A 21684-nucleotide genomic window follows, 5' to 3' on the forward strand; every position below is an offset into this window, starting at 1 on the left:
AATGAAAGTACTTTCCTTAAGGCACAGTGTAAATATTTATTGTGGATGTATGCAGTATACTTAATTTTGTAGTATGCATTATATTTACATTTGTTGAAGTGGCAGTATTTTCTTTAAATGTTGCCTGATCCCTTAAAAGGTATGATCTTACTTTCTTGGGCTAGTTATTGAACCTATGTGGGCTAGTACTGAAGTGCTCATCAGAGTGACATGCCTTTAATGTGCATGGGGCACAGGGATAAGAGAGATAGAGGTCCAGTGAGACTGCTATAATTTATAAAGGCAGGCCTCCTGACAGACCCTGTCACGGTTGGCTGCTGGCGAGGTCACGGCACCAACAAAGGAAGTCATGGAGAGCACATGAACCTGGTCACAGAAATACAGTGACATACTGGATTAATCTCCCGTTGTGTATTTGCTGCTGTGAGCTAGCACATGGATTGTGTTGAAAAGCCTCTGTGTCTGCACAGGAAAATATTTTGGAGAAATCTTTATTTTATATCATATAGCAGTGAACTGATGATTGGTTTATGTGTGTGCGCATGTGTGTGTGTGTGTGTCAGAGAAGGTGTGTATTGATTTTGCTCTAATAAAATTTCTGCCCTTCTCCTCTTGCCCTAAGCTTCTGTTTATCAAGTCCACACCAACACCAGAGAAAATAAATCTCCCTATTGTGTTAAACAGGCAGCTCACTCTGACCAGAAGCAGCAGCCCAGGAAAAACTACGCAAATGAGATCTGCGAAACAAGCTCACAATGTTGCAGGTTTTAAGATTGCTTGCTGTTACTTCTATAGCATTTGGCAGATATGATGAGTATTGATTTATTCCAGGTTAGGGTCAGGAGGTGCCATCAATACATACATTATTCTTCGGTTTTCATCCTGTTCACCTCGATACAATGAAAATAGAAACTGATGCATTTCATCATGGACTGTTACAACCTTGCCAATACACATGGACATGACTACTGACCTCAGCCAGAGGCTATAAAAATGGACAGGTGGCAAATTATGTCTACTCTTTATCGTTTATTCCTTTTTCTTCAGCCCCACTGAATAATCTCTATGAGACATGTGTGTGAGCATCTGGTGAGGGAGTCTAATAGCCACTTGGTCTTTACCCTGTAGCTCCTAATCTACATCTCTTTCTAGATACAACTGTCAGAGCTGACACTGCCGATCTCACTCCATATCCTCCCTCAGGACCTTACTGATGGCCTCATTATAGCTTATACATAAACTTTAGTAGTTATTATGCCTCCCAGACTCCATTGGTGGTCAATCTAAGTCATTGTCACTGGTACACTGGAAGGTGTGCTAAAACAGTAAATAGCTCCAATGGGGTAATAAACTGGAATTATTAATGAGAGGCCATGGTTACTGGCTGCATGACTGACAGTAAATCATGACCTTTACCCAGGTCAAAGGTTAGCACAAAGTGCCCAGGGATGAAATGTCCAGTGGGAGAGGTAAAGAGGTCTCTGTAATTACCCATATATAGCCAGGCTATTGGAGAAGCCATACTGTATATGGACCATAATCTATCTCTTCCACTATATGTCTCTGCCTCTCTCACTGACGCACACATAGCCACCATTTGATACATCATCTAATCATAATTTGGCCTTGAGTGGAAAAGCACGGAGACAGATGGGTATTTGCATAAAGCAATAATAGTTCACACTGAATATGGGCTTGATGTGGAAAATAAGATAACACTTCAAGATAACACTTATATATAATAATGTGGTTTCAGAAATAATGTTCACTGTAATTTTGAATTACACATGGCTTTTTTATTTGTATCTTTATTTAAGTCTTACCAGATTAAATAGAAGAGGCATTTGAACAGGTAAATTCCTCTTGTGGCCAATCCCAAGCCATTTTATCTTCTAAATAGTTATATTTGTACTGAAAGTGAATTGCTTTTGACTCAGCTTTTCATTGTTTGGAGCTTATAGTTTGTGTTTAAGTTGAAAGTTCAAATTTTGGGAATAGTTGAAGGACAGCACCTTTAATATTTCCAATAATGAACTCACTTTAGTCTCTAATAAATCTGGGTTGAACCAATGAATGTGATGCGTGAATGCACCTTTATGTTGGTGTTCAAAGGCCTAGTAGATTTCAGATTGAAATATTAATATCTACATCAGGTCTGTCCTAACTGTAATATTAATGAAGGGTTTTTGACTAAACCCACTCAATCCAAGTCCACGAAGTTCAATAAGCATACCCAGAGCAAAGCTGGTAGATTTTGCTAAAGTACAAAGTTAAATACCACAAAGTGGTTATTGCTAAATGTTTTTATTGGAAATTTTATGCTTGTGCTTATTAGAGAAAAATGCTGAATGCACACTACACAATTTTAGCCCTGATTTCCTTGTCGCAGACTAATTTTGGGGATCTGCTACAACCCACAGCTTGACAACAAATTGCTGCGCACCCCCGTGGCGACCACTTGTGTAGCATGAGTGGGTGAGCAATGCAATTTTCTCAGTCCGAGAGCTTTCACAGATGTTCCGATAATTACAAAAATGTTTGTAGTGTGAGCACCTCTACAAAAAAACATCTCTAAGCAACAGCCAATGAGAGTTTGAGATTAAACTATTGCAAGCACAGTAATATTACTTCTATAAGAAATTATTTGTTATTTGGTTCTAGGACCAGCAAAAATAAAAACAAACACAACCCTATTCCTGTCAGCGCACACTATAAAAATATATATTTTTTTGCATTGTATCTCGAGTTCTCTTTGCAGAACAATCATCCCTGCCTGTGTCTTCTCCAACAATTATTTCCTCCACATTTTTCTCATATTTCACTTCTTTCTTGTTTTGATACAAAATAGTGCATAAACAACCACCACAGCCAGTTATGTTTATTTGAATGAGAAAGCATGTAGTGTGTACACCATAGGACACTCCTGAGATCCTGATGATAAATAGGAGAGACACTCAGCAATTCTTTTCATCATCATTTGAGGACTTTGAGGAACCTATTGTTTTGTGATTCTAACACAAACACAAATAAAAGCCATTAGGTCATGCGTATGGTAGACATATTCTCTGTATTTTCATGTTTGTCAGTTCAGACTTTTACCAAGTGAAGAATGGCATAATTATAAAACAGGGTTGGGTGAGAATACGGACATTAGCAAGATGTGATTATTTGATGTCCAGTTAAGTCAGTTCTTCTCATGCATCTTAAAATTGAGTGTTCACCAGGGACAAATGATTCAATTTCTTTTTCTTGCACTTATAGACTTCACATGACTGTTTTAATGGTAGAAATTATTGGCTGACTGACAGAACATACAGAAAAGCTGTTTTCTGTCTTATTGATTGTTTTGGTGGTGGTTCACTCACATGTGAAAGCCTCCAGCATATGGTGTCAATATCTGATAATTCCTTATCTCTATGGTTTACAATATATTCAGTGAGTCTTGCATTAAATTATCTTCATTAGGCAATGTATAATTATAATTCTGTATTTAGTAGTGGATGAAGAGCCCTAATTATGTTGATGTGGGGCAAACCACGAAACCAAGTAGTAAGAAATGGAATAGGATTATTAAAGCTTTGCTTGAAGAGAGGAAAATATTTTCCCTTACTAATACACTGGCATTATACCTCTGGCTTTATACCACTACATTACGCTCAAGCCTTCATAAAAATCAGAGACACACAACATAAAAATCATGAAAAGAACTTGTGTGGAAACAGCACACGCACAAAACTCCACAGAGGACTTGTGAAGGATCTGACAAATAACTGCTGTGTGTACTTATGAAGCCCGAGTGAAAGTCCACTGATCAGCAGCACAGACAGGGGGAGAGAAACAGAGAAGCTGTGAACACACAGGATGTGGTGCAGCATGTCAAATAGCAGTGTGTGAAAGTGAACACTCACCTGATCCCATGTGTGCTGAAGCAGAACAAGAAGCTTGAGCTGAAGGAAAGACTGCCTTATACTGAACACCACACTGAAAACTGTAAAGTATGATGGCTAGAACATAGAAGTCATGTGTTTAAACCTGTAGTCTAAAGTGTATTGTAGTACAGGAAGCCCGTAGTCCCATGTCTTCTCCTTTCATAGCTTTGTAGGTGACCAGACTAGGCTCTCTTCCTGCAAAGATCATATTGTATATGGAGTCAGTTTAACAGTCAGCCTGCCTAATGATATCTAAATCCTTGCTAGCTCTCCTCATGCAGTGAATATCGGGCTTTGATCAAGTTGCTGGATAGCAAAATGACATGAAAACCAGATTAGAATCTTTAAATACAGTATTCTCCTCTTTTTACTTTTGGGGTCACCAGACTTTAAAATGCTATAACTTTACTTTCAGAAAAATATAAAGTAGAAAATGTCAAAATTCCATTATTGGTTTTCCTAAGAGTCTTTGCAAGTGAGTAAGCCGGGATGCATATTTTGCACTTTTTAAATTATACACTATATGGCCAAAAGTGTGTGGACACCTGACCTTCACACCCATATGTGCTTGTTGAACATTGCACTCTAAATTTAGTCCCCCTTTGCTGTTATAATAACCTCCACTCTTCAGGGAAGGCTTTCCAGTAGATTTTGGAGCGTGGCTGTGGGGAGATGCATTAGTGAGGTCAGGCACTGATGTCGGGCAAGGAGGCCTGGGGAGTACTCTGCATTCCATTTCATCCCAAAGGTGTACAGTGGGGTTGAGGTCAGTGCTCTGTGCAGGTTACTCGAGTTCTTCTACTCTAACTTTGGCAAACCATGTCTTCATGGACTCCGCTTTGTGTACAGGGACATTGTCATGCTGGAACATGTTTGGCCCTCTTAGTTCCAGTGAAGGAAATTGTAATGCTACAGCATACAAAGACATTCTAGACAATTCTTTGCTTCCAACTTTGTGGCATAAATTTGGAGAAGAACCACATATGGATGTGATGGTCAGGTGTCCACAAACATTTTGTCATATAGTGTTTGAATGCTTCATGCATGTTTCTACTGTTAATCAGCTCTAAAATAATCTTGTTTTCAATGGCTAGTACTACGTCAGTCAATGGTTTCACTAATATCACCAATTAAAGGCATATTATTATAATAATTTTTAATCAGTCACACAATGTTCCCTTTTACACTATAGCTGTTTTTCCTCTAAAATCTCCCTTTCTAATCATATATTGTACTTCAGCCTAATAGGCTACAATAATAGGTTACTTTTTTCCTGATTTGACTCAAGAGTCTTGAACAGCGCTGAAAATCTCTCTGATGTTAGCAACTTGCTGGAAGCTACACCTTAGGAAGAAGAAGCATTACTACATTAATATTAATAAATAAAAAATAATAGTTCCATTTCCTGTCTTCACATCTGCGAGTTCATTTAGGTTCAGCAGTGGTCAATGCTATGCAGGCTGTGAACACTGGAAAATGCAGAGTAGGAGTGCTTGAAGAAGGCCAACAGAGGGGCTGCAGGTTCAGGGTAAGCCAGTGAACTGTGGGTAAGCTCAAGGGATCAGGCTGAACACAGAAGCTATGACTCCTACACATCCACTCTTTTTCGCTCTCATCAGTGAATATCTCTGGTATAAGACTACTTTCTGCAGAGCAAAGCCCACTTCACTTACTTTAGCTTTAGGCTTCTGTCTGAACATTTACTTAAAACATGTTGGCAGCCTCATGTTAATCAATGTCAGCTTTGTTTCTACCTAAGTCATGGTTTTTAAAGTGGAGTGCTCAGGTCAGACGTTCAGTGACATTACAATGGAGAATATCACGATCAGTCACTATGAAAGCTGTTATAAATTCATTCATTGATTTATTTTCCTTCCACTTTTCCTGCTGGGGTTTTGCGATGGCAGTGGGCTGAGAAGGTCAGTCCAGACTTTTCTATCCCCGGCCACAGACTCCAGCTCCTCCTGGGGTTCCTTAGACATTCCCCAGACAACTGTAAAATATAATCTATCCAGCAGGTCCTGGGTCTGCCCTGGGGTCGCAGTCCAGTGAGACATGCCTGACACAGGTTTAGCGGGATCCTTGTAGTGTGCCCAAACCACATCAACTGGCTCCTCTCAGTTCAGATGAGACTGTCCGGGATTGTCAATCTCCTCACCCTATGACAGACAGTAAGGCCAGTATCCTTGAAGAGGAACCTCATTTCTTGCCGCATGTCTCTCGTTTTCACCAAAAGTGAGGATTAGCTTTTATAGTTCTTACTGTTATTATAGTAATTGCCTAACTAATAGGCTGCTTAGGTTGAACAGGTATAATTGAAAGCAAAATATCTAAAACAAGTACAAATATTGCCTCTTGATTGAAAGGAAGAGTACTGTTGATGTTGTTCAAAATAATTTGGTTGGGTTCTTTTGTTTCAACAAATTAAATATAATGCTATACATTTGCCTAATGCACTTGTTATTTGAGTAGTTGAGTAGATTATATTCATAAAAGTAATCAGAAAGATGATGATCCATGAATTTTACCACTTGCAAAATCTCCTGAGAACCTACTGAAACACACAACCTTGTGACCTTCTATCTGAGTGAAAACAGAATGACTTTGGAGTCTTACAGTACTACAGTTATGATTTGTGTTTATGCTAGCTGCTTGTCTGATTGAAGCAAGTTTCCTTCTGACTTTCTCTGACTCTCATGACTCTACAGAGTCTTTTTAGCAGTATGTCTTCTGTGCCTCATCTCTTCTCAGCAAGCCTGTAAAAGCTGCTCTAAAAGCTGCAGTTTATACCTGTGTTTATGAAATGTCACAAGCCAGAGCAGCACTCATTACTGTCTGCATGACTTTCATTATTTTCAGTCCATAATTAAGGTGCCTATGGCATCCAGTGACAGAAGAGTCCTGCTGGGCTGCCAAAGATCCACAGAGCTGCAAAAATGAGCCAACAGCGGTGAATAGTTTGTAATAGATTATTTTTTGTTTCAGTGCCCTTCCATGCATACACACAGACACACACACACACACACATACACACACACTGTCCCCTTTTCTTCCACCTCCGCCCACCCCCCGTCTTTCTTTCTACTAGAAGGCAGGTGACAGCTGAGACAGCTGCCTCTTAGCACAGATGCTCTGATTGATTCTGAATCACTAAACAGCCTTTTCATCACCTCAAAGTGTTGGTCTGATACCCACAGAAAAGCTGAAAGCTCCAGAGACTGGCTACTGTGTGAGGAGGTTGTGCATCTCTGGCATCAGCACAACTACTCACTATAAAGCATTCTGGATTAAGATTTTCTTTAAGAGAGTGAGAGCATTCTTTAATAATGAAAAGCTTTGCTATCTAGAAATAAGCCAGTGGCTGGATGTATCAGACAGACATGAAGTTCTTTCATTTTATTTTTTACCACCGTTTCGGAGCTCTCACAGATATGGCTGATTATTTAAATTACACTCATACTTATTACAAAATTCTGGCTTCTTGAATGTTTATCTGTATTTGTGTCAGGATTTCATTTACAGCAGAGCTCCTGCTAAGAGACTTTTCTCTCATCAGTTGTAATCGGACTTTTTTCGCCAGGTCACCACAGGGATCAGCTGGCCCATTTCGAGGTTTAAAAATTAGCACATTGCTTTTTAATCTTCCATCACACATCTATCTGAATTTGAAGGATTTCTGTGTTGATTTTCAGTAAGAGCCTGCTGCTCTCCATTTCCCAGAAACATACTGAATAATTCAAGGGCAGCTTGCTTTCTGAAGCAGCGCAGTGTCAGGCCTGGAAAATTGCACCACAGCACGTGCCAGACACACACTGTGTGGAGGCCTTAGGGTAGGATGGCTTCACTTGAGAGCTGAGACAAGATACATTTATCATGTTACATGGTTGTTTTGTATTTGGTAACGTGACAGTGGAATAACTCAAGGTGCTCATGCTCATCAAGAGATGCTGTGTTCTGGTATGTGTTCTGGTGTCTGGTGTCTTTTAAAGATTAAAAAGACATCAGTACAAGGTTTCATTTGTGGTGTCCACATGAGATTATTTGCTGTTAACAAGTGCCTTAAAGTATACTTTTGTGGAACCAAGAGCAACAGCGCCACCAATGCTCATAATAAAAATACACAGAATGGTATGAAGAAGTGAGGCTGGGGCTGATTTCTTTCTAGCTCAGATTGTAGTGAGAATCATGTAAGGTGATTACTCAGAGCGAAATGCCTCCTACATTTGGTCTCCATTTGCACTGATATTCTTCAGCCCAAGTCATTGAGACATCTGTAATACATCATCAGCAGTGATTGAGACGATGCATGTGAAATACAGTTGTGGGGTAATGAACTAATAAAGAGGAACTAAAAATAGGTAGACTAAGTACACATTGTTCACTGAAAATACAAATCACACAAAAGGACAAGTGACAGAACCATAAGTGTAGTGCTGTTTGTTTTGAATTAAAGGCTTATAGCTTTTCTGTTTTCTGTTTGTTTGGTAGCACGGCATGGAGCCAGGACAGCATTACAGACTTGAAACACTTTAAAAAAAATTAGAAATCACAAATGCAGCTGCCTATCTGGTTTGTTTGTGTGTGTGTGATACTGCAGTTTGCCCCACATCATGCTCATTATGCCATCAGTGAGACTTCTTGATATAATGCACTATAGTTTCAAGAACCTGAATAGTTTCACTGTCAAGCTATTGATGGATATTAGATTTCAGCTTTCTTATCTAATATCAAGACCAGCCATCAGCCTATAATCAGGGACTCTCTTTGATTTGGTTGATTTTGACATTAGTGGTATTTAACTACTACTATTAGCTACTGCTTAGGCATGTGTTACAGTGCATCATAGGAAGTCCAGTAGAAAATGAGCAAATTGAAAGTCCATGTTTACCAATATTTCAATAGGTATTGTAGCATCAAATTTGCTCACTGCATTTCACTCTTGAAACATTCAAGAATGAACCGTGTACAATTACTTGATCTCTCAGCAGAGCAACACTGGTGAAGTAAATGTCAATAACAGTGTTTACGGCCCCAGCTTGAAAATCCTATTCATTCTATCTGTACACGTCAAAAATGACTGCAGGGATATACTAGATGGCTCTCAGTGTTAAAATAATATCCTTAGGCTTATAGGCCTTTTTGTTTATGTTAAGCTACAAGCCAACATTTGCCTGAAATAGTTTTATAGTTTAATCATTTCATAACCAGTGTACCGTGTTTGAGTATTAGGAATTAAATCTACACTGTAACAAGGCTATTTTTGCATTCAATACATACAATATTGCAGTTTGATTATTTCTCTGTCAAATACAAAAGCAAATGTGCCCCCAGTTGGAGGAAAGTTTTCTGCATTGGAAAGATGTGTTTTATGATACAATTATATTCACCAAGTCCATTTTTCCTCAAGATTTCTCAAGTTTCTTAAAATTGAATCAGACATTCAAAAATGAGTGAAGAAAGAGTTTGTTAGCCGCTATTAGAAATCTATATTTATATATGATTTTAATGCTTCTTTTATGTAGGTGTGTAAGTTTAAGTCCCATCCAGCTGAACAGTTTTATTCACTAGTGGACTTGATGTTCCTTTTCCTGAATTGTTTTTTGAGTGACATTCCTGAACTGAGGCAGAGCTGAGAAATTGTCTGCATTTTATTGAGTTTGACTGGAAGCTAAAAGGAAAGTTATATCTGGTCGACCTAAACCTTTTCATTCAGCCACTTTATCAAAGAGACGTTTTAATTTTCTTTTAAGTTTCAGTCATCATGAAGGTTGGGACTTTAAAGGTATTTCATATATCTCTACACCACAAATATATCATTTTAAAACAGTAGGCTAATGGAAAGTAGCACTTTAGTCCTTCCAAGGCGCCATCACGTCTCAGGCTATCAGTAATGAAGGCTTAGTGAGTATTTGAGCAAGATTTTACCTGCTAATGGAATGTCATTTTCCTCTTAGTGCTTGGAGTCCTTGTATGGCAATTGTTTCTTCAGTGTAAAATCAATGATGGATAACTGCAACTCCTTATAAAGGGCCTGCCACTTCACTTCAGATTTGATGCTTACCAAACAACAGGAGTTATTAGGACAGCATATTTCAAATAATCTTTAAAAAATTACAAGATCTGTCATGCAGACAGTGTTGAGATCATAGCTCTGTTCAGGCCACTTGAGTTCTTACACACCAACATGCTGGAACAGCATGGGACATCTTAATGCTACAGCATACAAAGCCATTCTAGACAATTCTGTGCTTCAAACTTTGTGGCAACAATTTGGGGAAGCCCCACATATGGGTGTGATGGTCAGGTGTGCATTTTCACATGTTCTCTCCATGTCCATATGGGTTTCCTCTGGGTGCTCCAGTTTCCTCCCTCCTCCCAAAAACATGCTGGTGGGGGAACTGGTGACTCTAAATTGCCCCATTAGGATGAATATGTGTGTGCACAGTTCTTTGCAATGGACTGGCATCCCATCCTGAATGTATTCCTACATTAAGACATTGCTCCCAGGATAGGCTCCACCTGCACCACGCCCCTGATCAGGATAAAGTGGGTGCAAATAATCCTGGAGATGACTGTGGGGTCAGAGAACAGGGTCAGCAACGATATGGCACCCCTAGAGCAGATGTGGTTAAGGGCCTTGCTCAAGAGCCCAACAGCAGCAACTTGACAGTGCTGGGGCTTGAACCCCTGAACTTCTGATCAGTAACTGAGAGCCTTAATCGTTCAGCCACCACTGCCCCATAAACGCTCATGTCAGAAGTGGGATTTGAACCCACGCCTCCATTCAGAGACCAGAACTTGAGTCTATAAACAATAGGTTATAGTAAAGATGGAAAACCACATTCCATCAAGAGTATTTATGAAAACCTGACAGACAACAATATAAAAAGGTAAAATAATAACAGGAAAGAGAGCAAACAGCAGCAAAACCACATCCACAAAGTCCATTAATAAACTGCAGGAAGAACTGCTCTTCCTCTTCCTGTCTCTCCTCCCACACTGGGCTCTTGATGTTTGCTAAGTGTGAAGAATGGAGTTATGACAGAGCCAAGAACAAACACACAAAAAACTGTTTGTTCCTGGAAAAAAGAAAGCATACAAGTGAGAGGCATCTGCAGAGACTGCAGAGGTGGGCATGAGAGCAAAGAGGTGCAGGTGTAGGAAGGGTGGGTGAATCTGACTGGGTAAATGGAGCATTACGAGAGCCAGTCTTTTCACTCAAGGTCAGTTTAATTGAAGCTAAAGACTCTAGTAAAGCACAAGAGAGAGATAAAAAGGCTTCATGGCCTGTCTACTAGCTGCCTTATCAACTGCTTCAGTAGCCATCGCTGTCACAATGCAGCCACCTGAGGAGAAATGCCACTTTAACCTTCCTATATATATGAGAGCGACAAAATGTCAGTAGAAACAGTGGAGAAGCTTTTCATTTCCTGGTTTAAGAAGAGGTCAGAAGGAGTGTGTCCTATAAACCAACTGTAATGACTATTTTTTTGTCAGCCTGATCTTTGGATTTGGTTCTTTTTTTAAAAAAAATTTATTTCACATTTGTTCCTCCAAAGGTGTGTGGAAAACACTGCCTGTGTCTGTAAATAAAAAATAAAGCTGCAACTGACCCTTAGTTTGATATTTTCAAATAGGCCAGAGCTTCAGTATAAAAACACAGAAGATAATCCAGTGAAAAGTTAAGGAAGCACTAAACCAAACTTTTGTTAACGCCCCAGAGGCATGTGTGGTCACTAAAGCAAATCCTGTAGCCTTAATCAGAATTAGGATTAACTGGACATATAATAATTTGTTATGGCTGCTGTCAAATTGATACCTTTGGTTCATTGCTATTTGGTTTGGTTTAGTTTCACACTACACAAGATTAAACAAACCAGAAGTCTAAAATCATTGTCTGAGGGGTGTGTAGAGCTGAATTCATACTCATAAAATTTGGCTCAGTTTGCACCTCACAACTCACTTTAACAGCTTGCATCTAAAAAAAAAATGCTGCCCTCCAGTCAAAACACATGGCATGTTTAGTTCACTTTCTACAGTTGGATCGATTCAGGGTCGAATCATTTTCTCACAGCAGCTGAACCGCACTATAGTTCCTCGCTCAGACTCTCGGACTGGACCTGCACAAATGTAATGCACCAAAGAGGAAAATGCACTACAGGTTGATTCAAATGGACTCCATGAATGATTAAAGCCAGGCTCATATTTTAAAGATTATTTGAAATATGCTGTCCTAATAACTCCTGTTGTTTGGTAAGCATCAAATCAGTACTGAAGTGGCAGGCCCTTTATAAGGAGTTACAGTTATCCATCATTGATTTTACGCTGAAGAAACAATTGCCATACAGGGACTCCAAGCACTAAGAGGAAAATGACATATTAGTGCCTGACCTCATTAATGCTCTTGTGGCTGAATGGCCACATATGTCCACAGCCACATCCTAGTGGAAAGCCTTCCCAGAAGAGTGGAGGCTATTTTAATAGCAAAGGGGGACCAAGTCTAGAATGGGATGTTCAACAAGCACATATAGGTGTGAAGGTCAGGTGTCCACATACTTTTAGCCATATAGTGTATGAGGTTGTACACACGTCAAAGCCATTTGTCATCTACCACCATGGAGAAAACCAAAAAGCTTTCAACACAGTTATGGACCTGCGGAAGTCAGGTAATAAATCAGCATTACAATAAACAAATGCCACATATACCCTGAAATAAACAGGACAATGTAGCATTACACATTTTCATGCAAACCATCACAAACATGTGCTTGCATAGACTCATATTCTCACATGTGTAGAAGAGTGTGAAGAGATTTTTTTTTTTTTTTTTGAGGAGTATGTGATTGGCCTTAAACTGGGGTTATGACTGAGAGCCAGTGGCCAAATTCTTTATTATAGCCTGAGATCCATGTTAATATGTGTGCAAGAAGATAAGCTTGAGGATGATTGGTTCACTTGTGAATTCATTTTATTTGCAACAACTAGTTTGATCCTCATGCTCCCAGTGATTCATTTTACTCAGCTCTTTGACTAGAACACCATTAACGAAGGATACAATTTTAAAAAAACAAATAGAGACTTAAGAGAACAAGAAAGTGAAACAGGAAAAAAAGACAAAAGGGGCATCGAGCAGGTGTGACAGAGTGTTGTATGATTAAGGTTGTTCAAAGACCTGAGCACACAGCACTCTATAGTTTATTTTTCTACCTTTTTTACTTCCCTTTTTCACTCTCCCACCTGCAAGACTCATCAGAAAAGAACAAAGCGTCCGTTAAGGTCCCCATCACAACATGCTGCTAATGCACCATTATGGAGTTCTCGTCTTCCCGAACGAGTGTCATACAGCATTTACTCAATTCTTCTACTCTTATTTCATCTTTTCATTGCCCTGCATCCTCTGTCCCACTGTGCTTTCTGTTCTGCATCCATCTCTCTTCCTCATTCTGTCTTTCTCCTTCTCACCTCCACTCTTTTGCACTAATGCGCACTCTCGCTGTCCCATCCTCTTCTGCCTGGTCTTTCATAATGCCTCAGAGACTTGCAGGCTTTTCAATCAGACATGAGACTTTGGGAGTCAAATATGGCTTATTGCCCTGGGTTTCTGATCTAAGGAGCTTGCAAAACTGGTTGATGTTGATGGATGTGTTCTGACTGTTAAAACGAAAGTAAGGATGCCAGACCTGTAATTAATATAAATCTTGTATGATTGCACACTATAAGAAGTACAGGGTTTAAAAGAGGTAGAGACAAAGCAAACATTACACAATCATTCATTTCTGGATTAATTTACAGAGAAAGCAATCAAATTTGAGTGAGTGTGCATGTGCTCGGCATGTCAAACAGTTGAGAACTGATGAATGTTAGCAATGTAAACGTAAGGGTTGAGCTGGAGGTCTTGCATAATTGCCGATGCACTCTGACTCTGTAATTCAGTGAAGGCCAAGCCATTTCTCTTACTCGCAACCAAACCTGGTAAAGTGCTTCTTCATCAAACATAGCATCAGCACCCACTCTCAGCTGCCAAAAGTGAAATGCACAAAGGTTTTAATCTCTGATGCTGTAGAAACTCAGCAGAAAGGGTGACAGATTACCGAATCAATCATGACTAAAGGTGTTCGTTACACCATGCTTCAAATGAAGAGATCTATTTATGCTTAAGTGCGCCGGTCACTGTTACGGAGAGAACAGAACCTGCCAGCTCAATTACAGTGCTTGGGAAGACTATATGTGGGCGCCATTACTTATTCATTGTGTCTGAAAGAGTTGGAAATCAGCGTGAGGGCTTGCCGATTAGCCTCAGCATGCTGTGGGTTTGTTAGCATTTAACGATAATGTACTGTAATGCTCCACTGAGCAGCGGTAAACTGAGACAGACATGGCAATGATGTGATTTACTGCATGGTGCCTGATTGTGTATCACTGCAGCATGGGATTTCTTATACACAAGGTGATTGTGTTGGATATTGTTCTATTAGTGGCCAGGGAAATGTCAACCGTCTCCTCCCTGCACGACTTGTTTGTTCGACTCCATACCTCTCTCTATCTGTGTTAGATGTGATCCATGAAGAAAACAAGCCCAGGATCAGCTGAGGCTGTCAGTCACCGATTCCAAAGCTTACACCTCCTTTTTTCACACATACATCCACTGTCACCACACTCAGACTCCTATGTATTTACTCAGTCCCTTAATATCTCTCTCAATCCGTCTCTCTCGCTGTCTCACTGACACACTTATACAAACTATATCTCTGTAAAAATGCTGGAGCTGGCCTGTCAGCATGTGCAGATGGGACAGTAGTGGTAGGCAGCTTTCCACCTCCCTAATAAAGTTTTATTATCTGTGTCTGAGGTGAAAAAGTATCTGAAGTCTCTCAGTTGCAACAGAGACACATTCTGTACTGAATCCTAAGTTTAAAATGCTTTCGGCAGAGGTGAAATCATTTTCATTACCTGTCTGGGACTGTTGTGCAGGTGTAATGGAGTGAAAGGAGATGTCTCTTGATAGACATACATTTTTAAAAGGTAGAAACAGACCAGAAACATATTCATGTCAAATCAGGATCTGTGATGTGTTAATTTCCAAATGTCACATTAATTTTAGGATGTTAACTCATCTCTCTCTCTCTCTCTCTCTCTCTCTCTCTCTCTATACATATATAGTTGTGCGGCTGTGGATTGCTGGGTGTAGGGATCTGGTTGGCAGTGTCTCAGGGCAGCTTTGCCACTTTCTCGCCCTCCTTCCCCTCCCTCTCCGCTGCCAACCTTGTGATCGCTATAGGCGCCATCGTCATGGTGACCGGCTTCCTTGGTTGCCTGGGTGCCATCAAGGAAAACAAGTGCCTGCTCCTGAGTGTGAGTATATCTCTGACCCCATACTCAGACACATACACAGACACACACAACACTATCTCTACCCTAATACACTCCCTGTGTAACATGGAGAAAATTGCGCAGTGTGTCAGTAGGGATGTAACCATATATGAATATGTTATTTTGAATGAAAAGATGTTATTTAAACAAATACCAATACAGATATCAACAGGAGGCACAATATTCATATGCTTTTTCAGGGTTTTGTCACATTCTTTTGGGTTATTCATTGTTACTAAATGAAAAATCTTCCCAGAAAATCATACAGGCATTGTTGCTAGTAGATTTGGATACTATGTCCAGCTTTCTGATCTTTCTGAAATGTAACAAACCTAAAATTAAAGTAAATCTGATCAAATATTAGCAGATCTCTGATATGAAAAAGACGTTAGCAAGTTTATTGTCACAGGAGATAGAAAAATTGCCAGAAAGTTCTACAGGGCATCTTGTTGAGACCAATTATGAACTCAAGTGATGTAGCTGAGGTTGAGGAACTGTACACGGTGAATAAAGTTATGCTCTGCAAATTATTTGAATGAAAAATTACTTCATTTTCTAGCAGCCTCTTTTTTTTTCAGTGTTTCTGGGAGCATATTGGTAGGATTAAATTTTGTATTTAGAATAAATAATTAATTCCAGTTTAGGCAATACCAACTTCTGATTTGAATTCAAATACAGATATTTTAGGCACTGAGCAGATACAGATATTGGCATTGTGTTACACATCCAGTCTTTCTCTAGATCAGCTTTTTGCTTATGAGCAGAATGGAGCAAAAGAAACTGTCCATAACTGCAGGCATCTGGGAGAGAAATCACTGAGCCATCTCCTATCTAATATTGCCTATCAAATCCTATCTTATCTAAACTTGCCCTTCTAATCTGGCAGCAAGTGTTTACTAGTGGGTTTCTCAGCACTTTTATGTCACTCACTCAAGCATGCAAAGTCTCTTCTACTCCTTTTCTCTCCCTTATGCCCTTTCTCACATTTTATTAAGTACAAGTACAAAGCTATTATCTCTTTTTAATAGCCCTGGTCACAGTTTAATTTGGAGAGCTTGTCACACACAGGGCTTTTGTGTGATTTAGAAGCCTGAATAATAAATTGGTCAAGATAATATTGTATTATAAGACAAATCTTTACCTGCATTCATGTCTGAGTACTTTTTTAAACACTGAAATTTGAACAGAAGGAGAATTTTACGAGAAGGAGAATACCATTTTCTCAGTGGTTAAGCTCATGTGATTAAGCATGCTTACTAGAGGGAACTGATGTAAATTTCAAATTAGCTGACCTTTTGAGCAGCCAGCTTATTAGGTATACCTATCTTGTACATACACTTATTAACCATTTCATCAGCTACTGACAGTGGCCCCTGTACCCTGACCATTAGTGGGAGCACTACTGAGCAGGTGTTATTTGGGTGATCACAGGACTACTGTTGGCTGGATTTTTCTGGATGGTGGATTGTTTCTCAACCTAGCACTGACATTGTTTAAAGTCACAGCAACACTGCAGCACCCATTATGCACCATGCCAGTGTCATTGCTGTACTGAGAATGGTTTATCAACCAAATAATACATTCAGTACTGGTCCTGTGGTGGTTCTTTTCCATTGCTGAACAGACTAAATGTGGCTGGCAGGCAACAAATGGGATGTATATAAAGTTGCAATGCCCAAGTCTCACCGTTTCTTCAATGGACAATCTCACCTGTATACTATACTCCTGTCGAATTATAGCTGTAATCATAGAGACTATGATGCTCTTTTTGAACATCATTTCACCATGATGTTCATACTGAGCACCTGATAAAATGGACAATGATTAAATGGATAACAAGTGAAAAAAATAAACTGGTATATCACTGTATAGTCGCATAGGTTTCAGGGATGAATAGAAGATTAGAGCTAGAGCTGGCGATGTGTCAATGAATTTCCTCTAACGTACTGAATATCAGTGTTCAGTTAGAGCCAAATCACATGTTTAGATCCATTCCTGCACCTTATTTGACATTTGACAGGAAAGCCAAACAGAAAAGTGACAGAATCTAGTTTATTATAGCCATTAACTAGTACATGCACAGACAAATTAGCAATTTCTTTCAATAGTGTCTATGGAATGGGGTAAACCAATCAAGATAACCTGTCAGTGAAAAAATTCAGCAAACAAACATTTTACAGGCGTCCAGCTGGGCTAAAGCTGCTGCTCGCATGCCCTCGACCAGCCACAATCAGCAGAATGATGAATAAAAAGTGAATCAAGCTCCCCGAGTTAATACTTATTGCCTGGCAGCCTCATTCTGTGTAGAAGACTTTGTAAATATTTAGCAGAAAGAGAGTGAGGGGGAGTCAATGTGTGTGTTTAGAGGATGATTCATTTGAATTGAACTTCCATTTGAACTGCCTTCCTTGTTTCTCTCAACCTAAGTGATTCATCTCTATTTTTCTGCTTGCAGTTCTTCATTGTCTTGCTGATTATTTTGCTGGCCGAGCTGATTTTGCTCATCCTTTTCTTCACATTCTCCAGTAAGGTAAGCTCCTGTAATGAATTCCTACACAGCATTCCTCTCATAAACCGGCGAAGTCCACAGTCTCACACACAAGGACTCACAGTCCGTCTGAGCGTCTTGAGATTAGTGTCTCTCAGCCTGTTGCTCCAGTTGTCCACCAAGCTTTCTGACTTACTCAGCTCTTCATTTCCGAGGGTGGGAACCTTCAGGATTTTCATGCCCTAAGTAATTTGCAAAGGTCAAAGGTCACCTGCACAATGCAGCATAATCCTGACCAGTTGGTGATGAGTAATTGGAGTTAAGCTGTCTCTTAGAGCCTACAGGTGCACTTTCATGTGAATTTTTTTTCAGTGACATTGCACATAAGAGCTGGAATTTACAGGGCAGCACTTTCTAACCTTATGACATTAGGATTGCTCATGAATTACTCCCTAGATGAAGCCTCAAGTGTCACACAACATATGCTCGAAATACACTTCACTGAAGTGCACTAGCCTCCCTGTGGCTGTTTTTTAAGGCCATGTTATTGTTGAGACCAGACTTGTCTCACATGCTGTGAGATGCAGGGAAAGTGTTGGAGCTGCTAAAGACCTTCTGGGAGGTTATTGTTCACTCACCCCACCAGCCCAGCTAAAGTAATTTACTTACCCACAATCCATTTAGAGATGGGGATGTGTTTGTCTCTGAGGCATGCTCTGTCAGTGGGAAATACTGTATACCCCAAAGCCTTATCTCTGCTTATAAGTCACTCTGAACTTTATAGTTGAACTGCTCCCCTTCAACAGACACTTGTTTTTTTCAGCAGGAGCTGGATAAAAGATTTTATAGCATGGCAACTTGATTGTGATTGGGTGGCAAGTGTGCATTAATAACACAGTGTTGTATAGTGATATATTCACTATTGAATTTCAAATTTCATTCTCTGTGGAAATGTTGAATGTAATTTTTATTATCATTCTGCATAGCCAGAGTTCCCTGCAAGCAACATAATGAAAATAAGATAGGAACTGTTTTAATATATCGCTGAGTTATAACATAAGTATGCAGAACATACAACCTCTGTTTTTTTAGACCTTGGCAAGTGTTGTACTATAAGCAAGATAACACCAGCTGAAATGTCCTGATACCAGGAAATTACAACCTTGATGGAGGAAACACAACTGGGCTTTGTGTCACTGTGTTCCTCGCCTCTGCCTTTTTTCTGATATCGAGACACTTGTGTTATCTGTTACACATTGCAGGTAGATATTTTGTCTCTTTGTGGCTTTAAAGTTATCTCTTTAACTGTGTAACTACACTCAAGTATACTTTATTAAGAACACCTCTACACCTGTCCATGTATACAGTTATCCAATCAGCCAATCATGCAGCAGCAGTGCAATGCATAAAATCATGTAGATACAGACCAGCAGCTTTGGGTAATGTTCACATCAACCATCAGAATGGGGAAAAAAATGTGATCTCAGTGATTTTGACTTTAGCATGTTTGTTGGTCCCAGATGTGTTGGTTTGAGTTTTTCTGTAACTGCTGATGTCCTGGGATTTTCACACAACAGTCTTTAGAGTTTACTCAGAATTCTGCAGTAAAGAAAAAACATCCAGTGCGCGGTAGTTCTGTGGACAGAAACGCCTTGTTGATGAGAGAGATCAACGGAGAATGGCCAGACTGGTTCGAGCTGACAGAAAGGCTACAGTAACTCATATAACAACTCTGTACAATTGTGGTGAGCAGAAAAGCATCTCAGAATACACAACACGTCGAGTCTTGAGGCGGATGGGCTACAACAGCAGAAGACCACGTCAGGTTCCACTTCTGTCAGCCAAGAACAGAAAGCTGAGGCTACAGTGGGCACAGGCTCACCAAAACTGGACAGTTGAAGACTGGAAAAACAAAGCCTGGTCTGATGAATCTCGATTTCTGCTGAGGCACACAGATGGTAGGGCCAGAATTTGGTGCCAACAGCATGAATCCATGAACCCAACTTGTCCAGGCTGGTGGAGGTGGTGTAATGTTATGGGGAATGTTTTATTGGCACACTTTGGGCCCGGTAATACCAATCGGTCATGGCTTGAATGCCACAGCCTATTTGAGTATTGTTGCTGACCATTTGCATCCCTTCATGGCTACAATTTCCCCATCTTCTAATGTCTACTTCCAGCATGATAATGCACCATGTCACAAAGCAAAAGTCATCTCAAAAGTTGTGGCATAAACATGACAATGCATTCATTGTTCTTCAGTTGCCTTCCCAGTCACCGGCTCTGAATCCAATAGAACAGCTTTGGGATGCGGTAGAACAGGAGATTCGCAGCGTGAAAGTACACCTGAAAAATCTGCAGGAATTGTGTGACGCAATCATGTCAACATGGACCAGAATCTCAAAGGAATGTTTCCAACATCTTGTGGAATCCATGCCATGAAGAACTGAGGCTGAGGTTTTGAGAGAAAAGAGAGGCCCTACCCAGTATTAGTATAGTGTTCTTAATAAAATACTCCATGAATGTATATCTCTCAAGGTGCATGTGTGTGTGTGTGTGTGTGTGTGTGTGTGTTGCTATAGCCATACAGCATCACATCAAGATCGAGTAAATGAATAGCAATTCAGAATGCCTCAGTGCAGTGATAACCACATGTCTTACATTTTATTAGCTTTTAAGTGCCACTAAGCCATATTGCTGCAAATGTTATCCATGCCTTAACACTCATGTCAGTCACTGATATGATGTAGGACTCTGGCTAGGAAGATCATGATAAAGATGATGACCAGAGAAGGTCATAGCAGAGAAGATAAGACATGTGCTAGAAGGATTTGTGAATGCATTAATTTTTTCCCTGTCCAATCAGAGGTTTAGCTCTGGCCTCTCTCCAGCCATCGGAGATGTGTTTAATTCATCCTACAATTTGACAACCAAATCGCAAGCCATTTATTTATAATGATGGCTGAGATGAAGCTAAACTGGCAGCATATAAAAAGCCATTAATAGAAACAAATGATGCTCTTCCCCACACTTTCAAACTAAAGTGCTGATTGTTTGATTAGGACTGCTTTACTTTGTAATCACAGCCCATCAGGACTGTCAGAAAGGCTGGAGGCAACAAGACTGACAATTAGAGTCCCATCTTGTTTATGCTGTCATGGCTGTTTTTTAGTAGTAAGGTGAAAACACAGGTACAGTTGGCCCCTGTATACTACTAACCACACTCTCTGTGGATTACAGTGATATTACACGCACACACTCCCACATGCAGACGTGACCCTGTGGTGACCTGCCATCTGACTGCAGCAGATGGTGGAGGCCAGGCACCAGATTAGAGCATCCATCTTTACACCGCTGACCTCGTTCCAGCGTGCGTGGCACTGCACCATGGCCAAATGAAGCCATATTAGCTGATTTTAGGGGAAACATGCTAGGGTGGCACTTTCTGCCAAGGGCTCGCAGACAGATGAGCCGTATTACCTGTGCAGTTCTCTTATGGCTGTTAGACCAGAATGGTGCAGGGGTAATGCGTGGGTTAGCAACCCTGTTTAGACACTAATGGTGTGTCTTTAATTTAGAGAAAGCAATTGAATTTCAGAACATGTACTCTGCTCAGGTATATACAAGCATAATATTATGTGACTCCTCAATAGGCACTATGTAATAAATATCATGTCAGGTTAATAAGAGCAGAGATCTAAGTACCATATTTTGTTTTAGTTTACACTTTTATAGACTCAGTCTGTCACTGATCTGTGCTGATTTCCTGTATCTCCAATTCGGAAAGGATTCTGTGAGATTACTGCTTGTGCACTCATGGGAATCTCATATTGCCTGTGTGCTTGTGTTTGTCAGGACAGACTGAAAATAAACTCTGGAAAAAGATCAGCGACAAGG

The 21684-nt window shown here is 40.1% G+C and overlaps 1 protein-coding gene across 8 annotated transcripts in view; it reads left to right on the top strand.

Moving 5' to 3' along the window:
• The window catches only part of tspan9a (tetraspanin 9a), a 200005-nt gene that overhangs the window by 162748 nt on the left and 15573 nt on the right, over window positions 1-21684 (top strand). For all 8 annotated transcript variants that reach the window (XM_053235159.1, XM_053235160.1, XM_053235161.1 and 5 more), the window contains 2 exons: window positions 15090-15281; window positions 17755-17829. In XM_053235159.1, coding sequence (XP_053091134.1) covers window positions 15090-15281; window positions 17755-17829 — 267 coding nt within the window. The remainder of the gene's footprint in view (window positions 1-15089; window positions 15282-17754; window positions 17830-21684) is intronic.

The sequence above is a fragment of the Pangasianodon hypophthalmus genome, chromosome 6, assembly GCF_027358585.1.
Source record: "Pangasianodon hypophthalmus isolate fPanHyp1 chromosome 6, fPanHyp1.pri, whole genome shotgun sequence".
Taxonomy (NCBI): Eukaryota; Metazoa; Chordata; class Actinopteri; order Siluriformes; family Pangasiidae; genus Pangasianodon; species Pangasianodon hypophthalmus.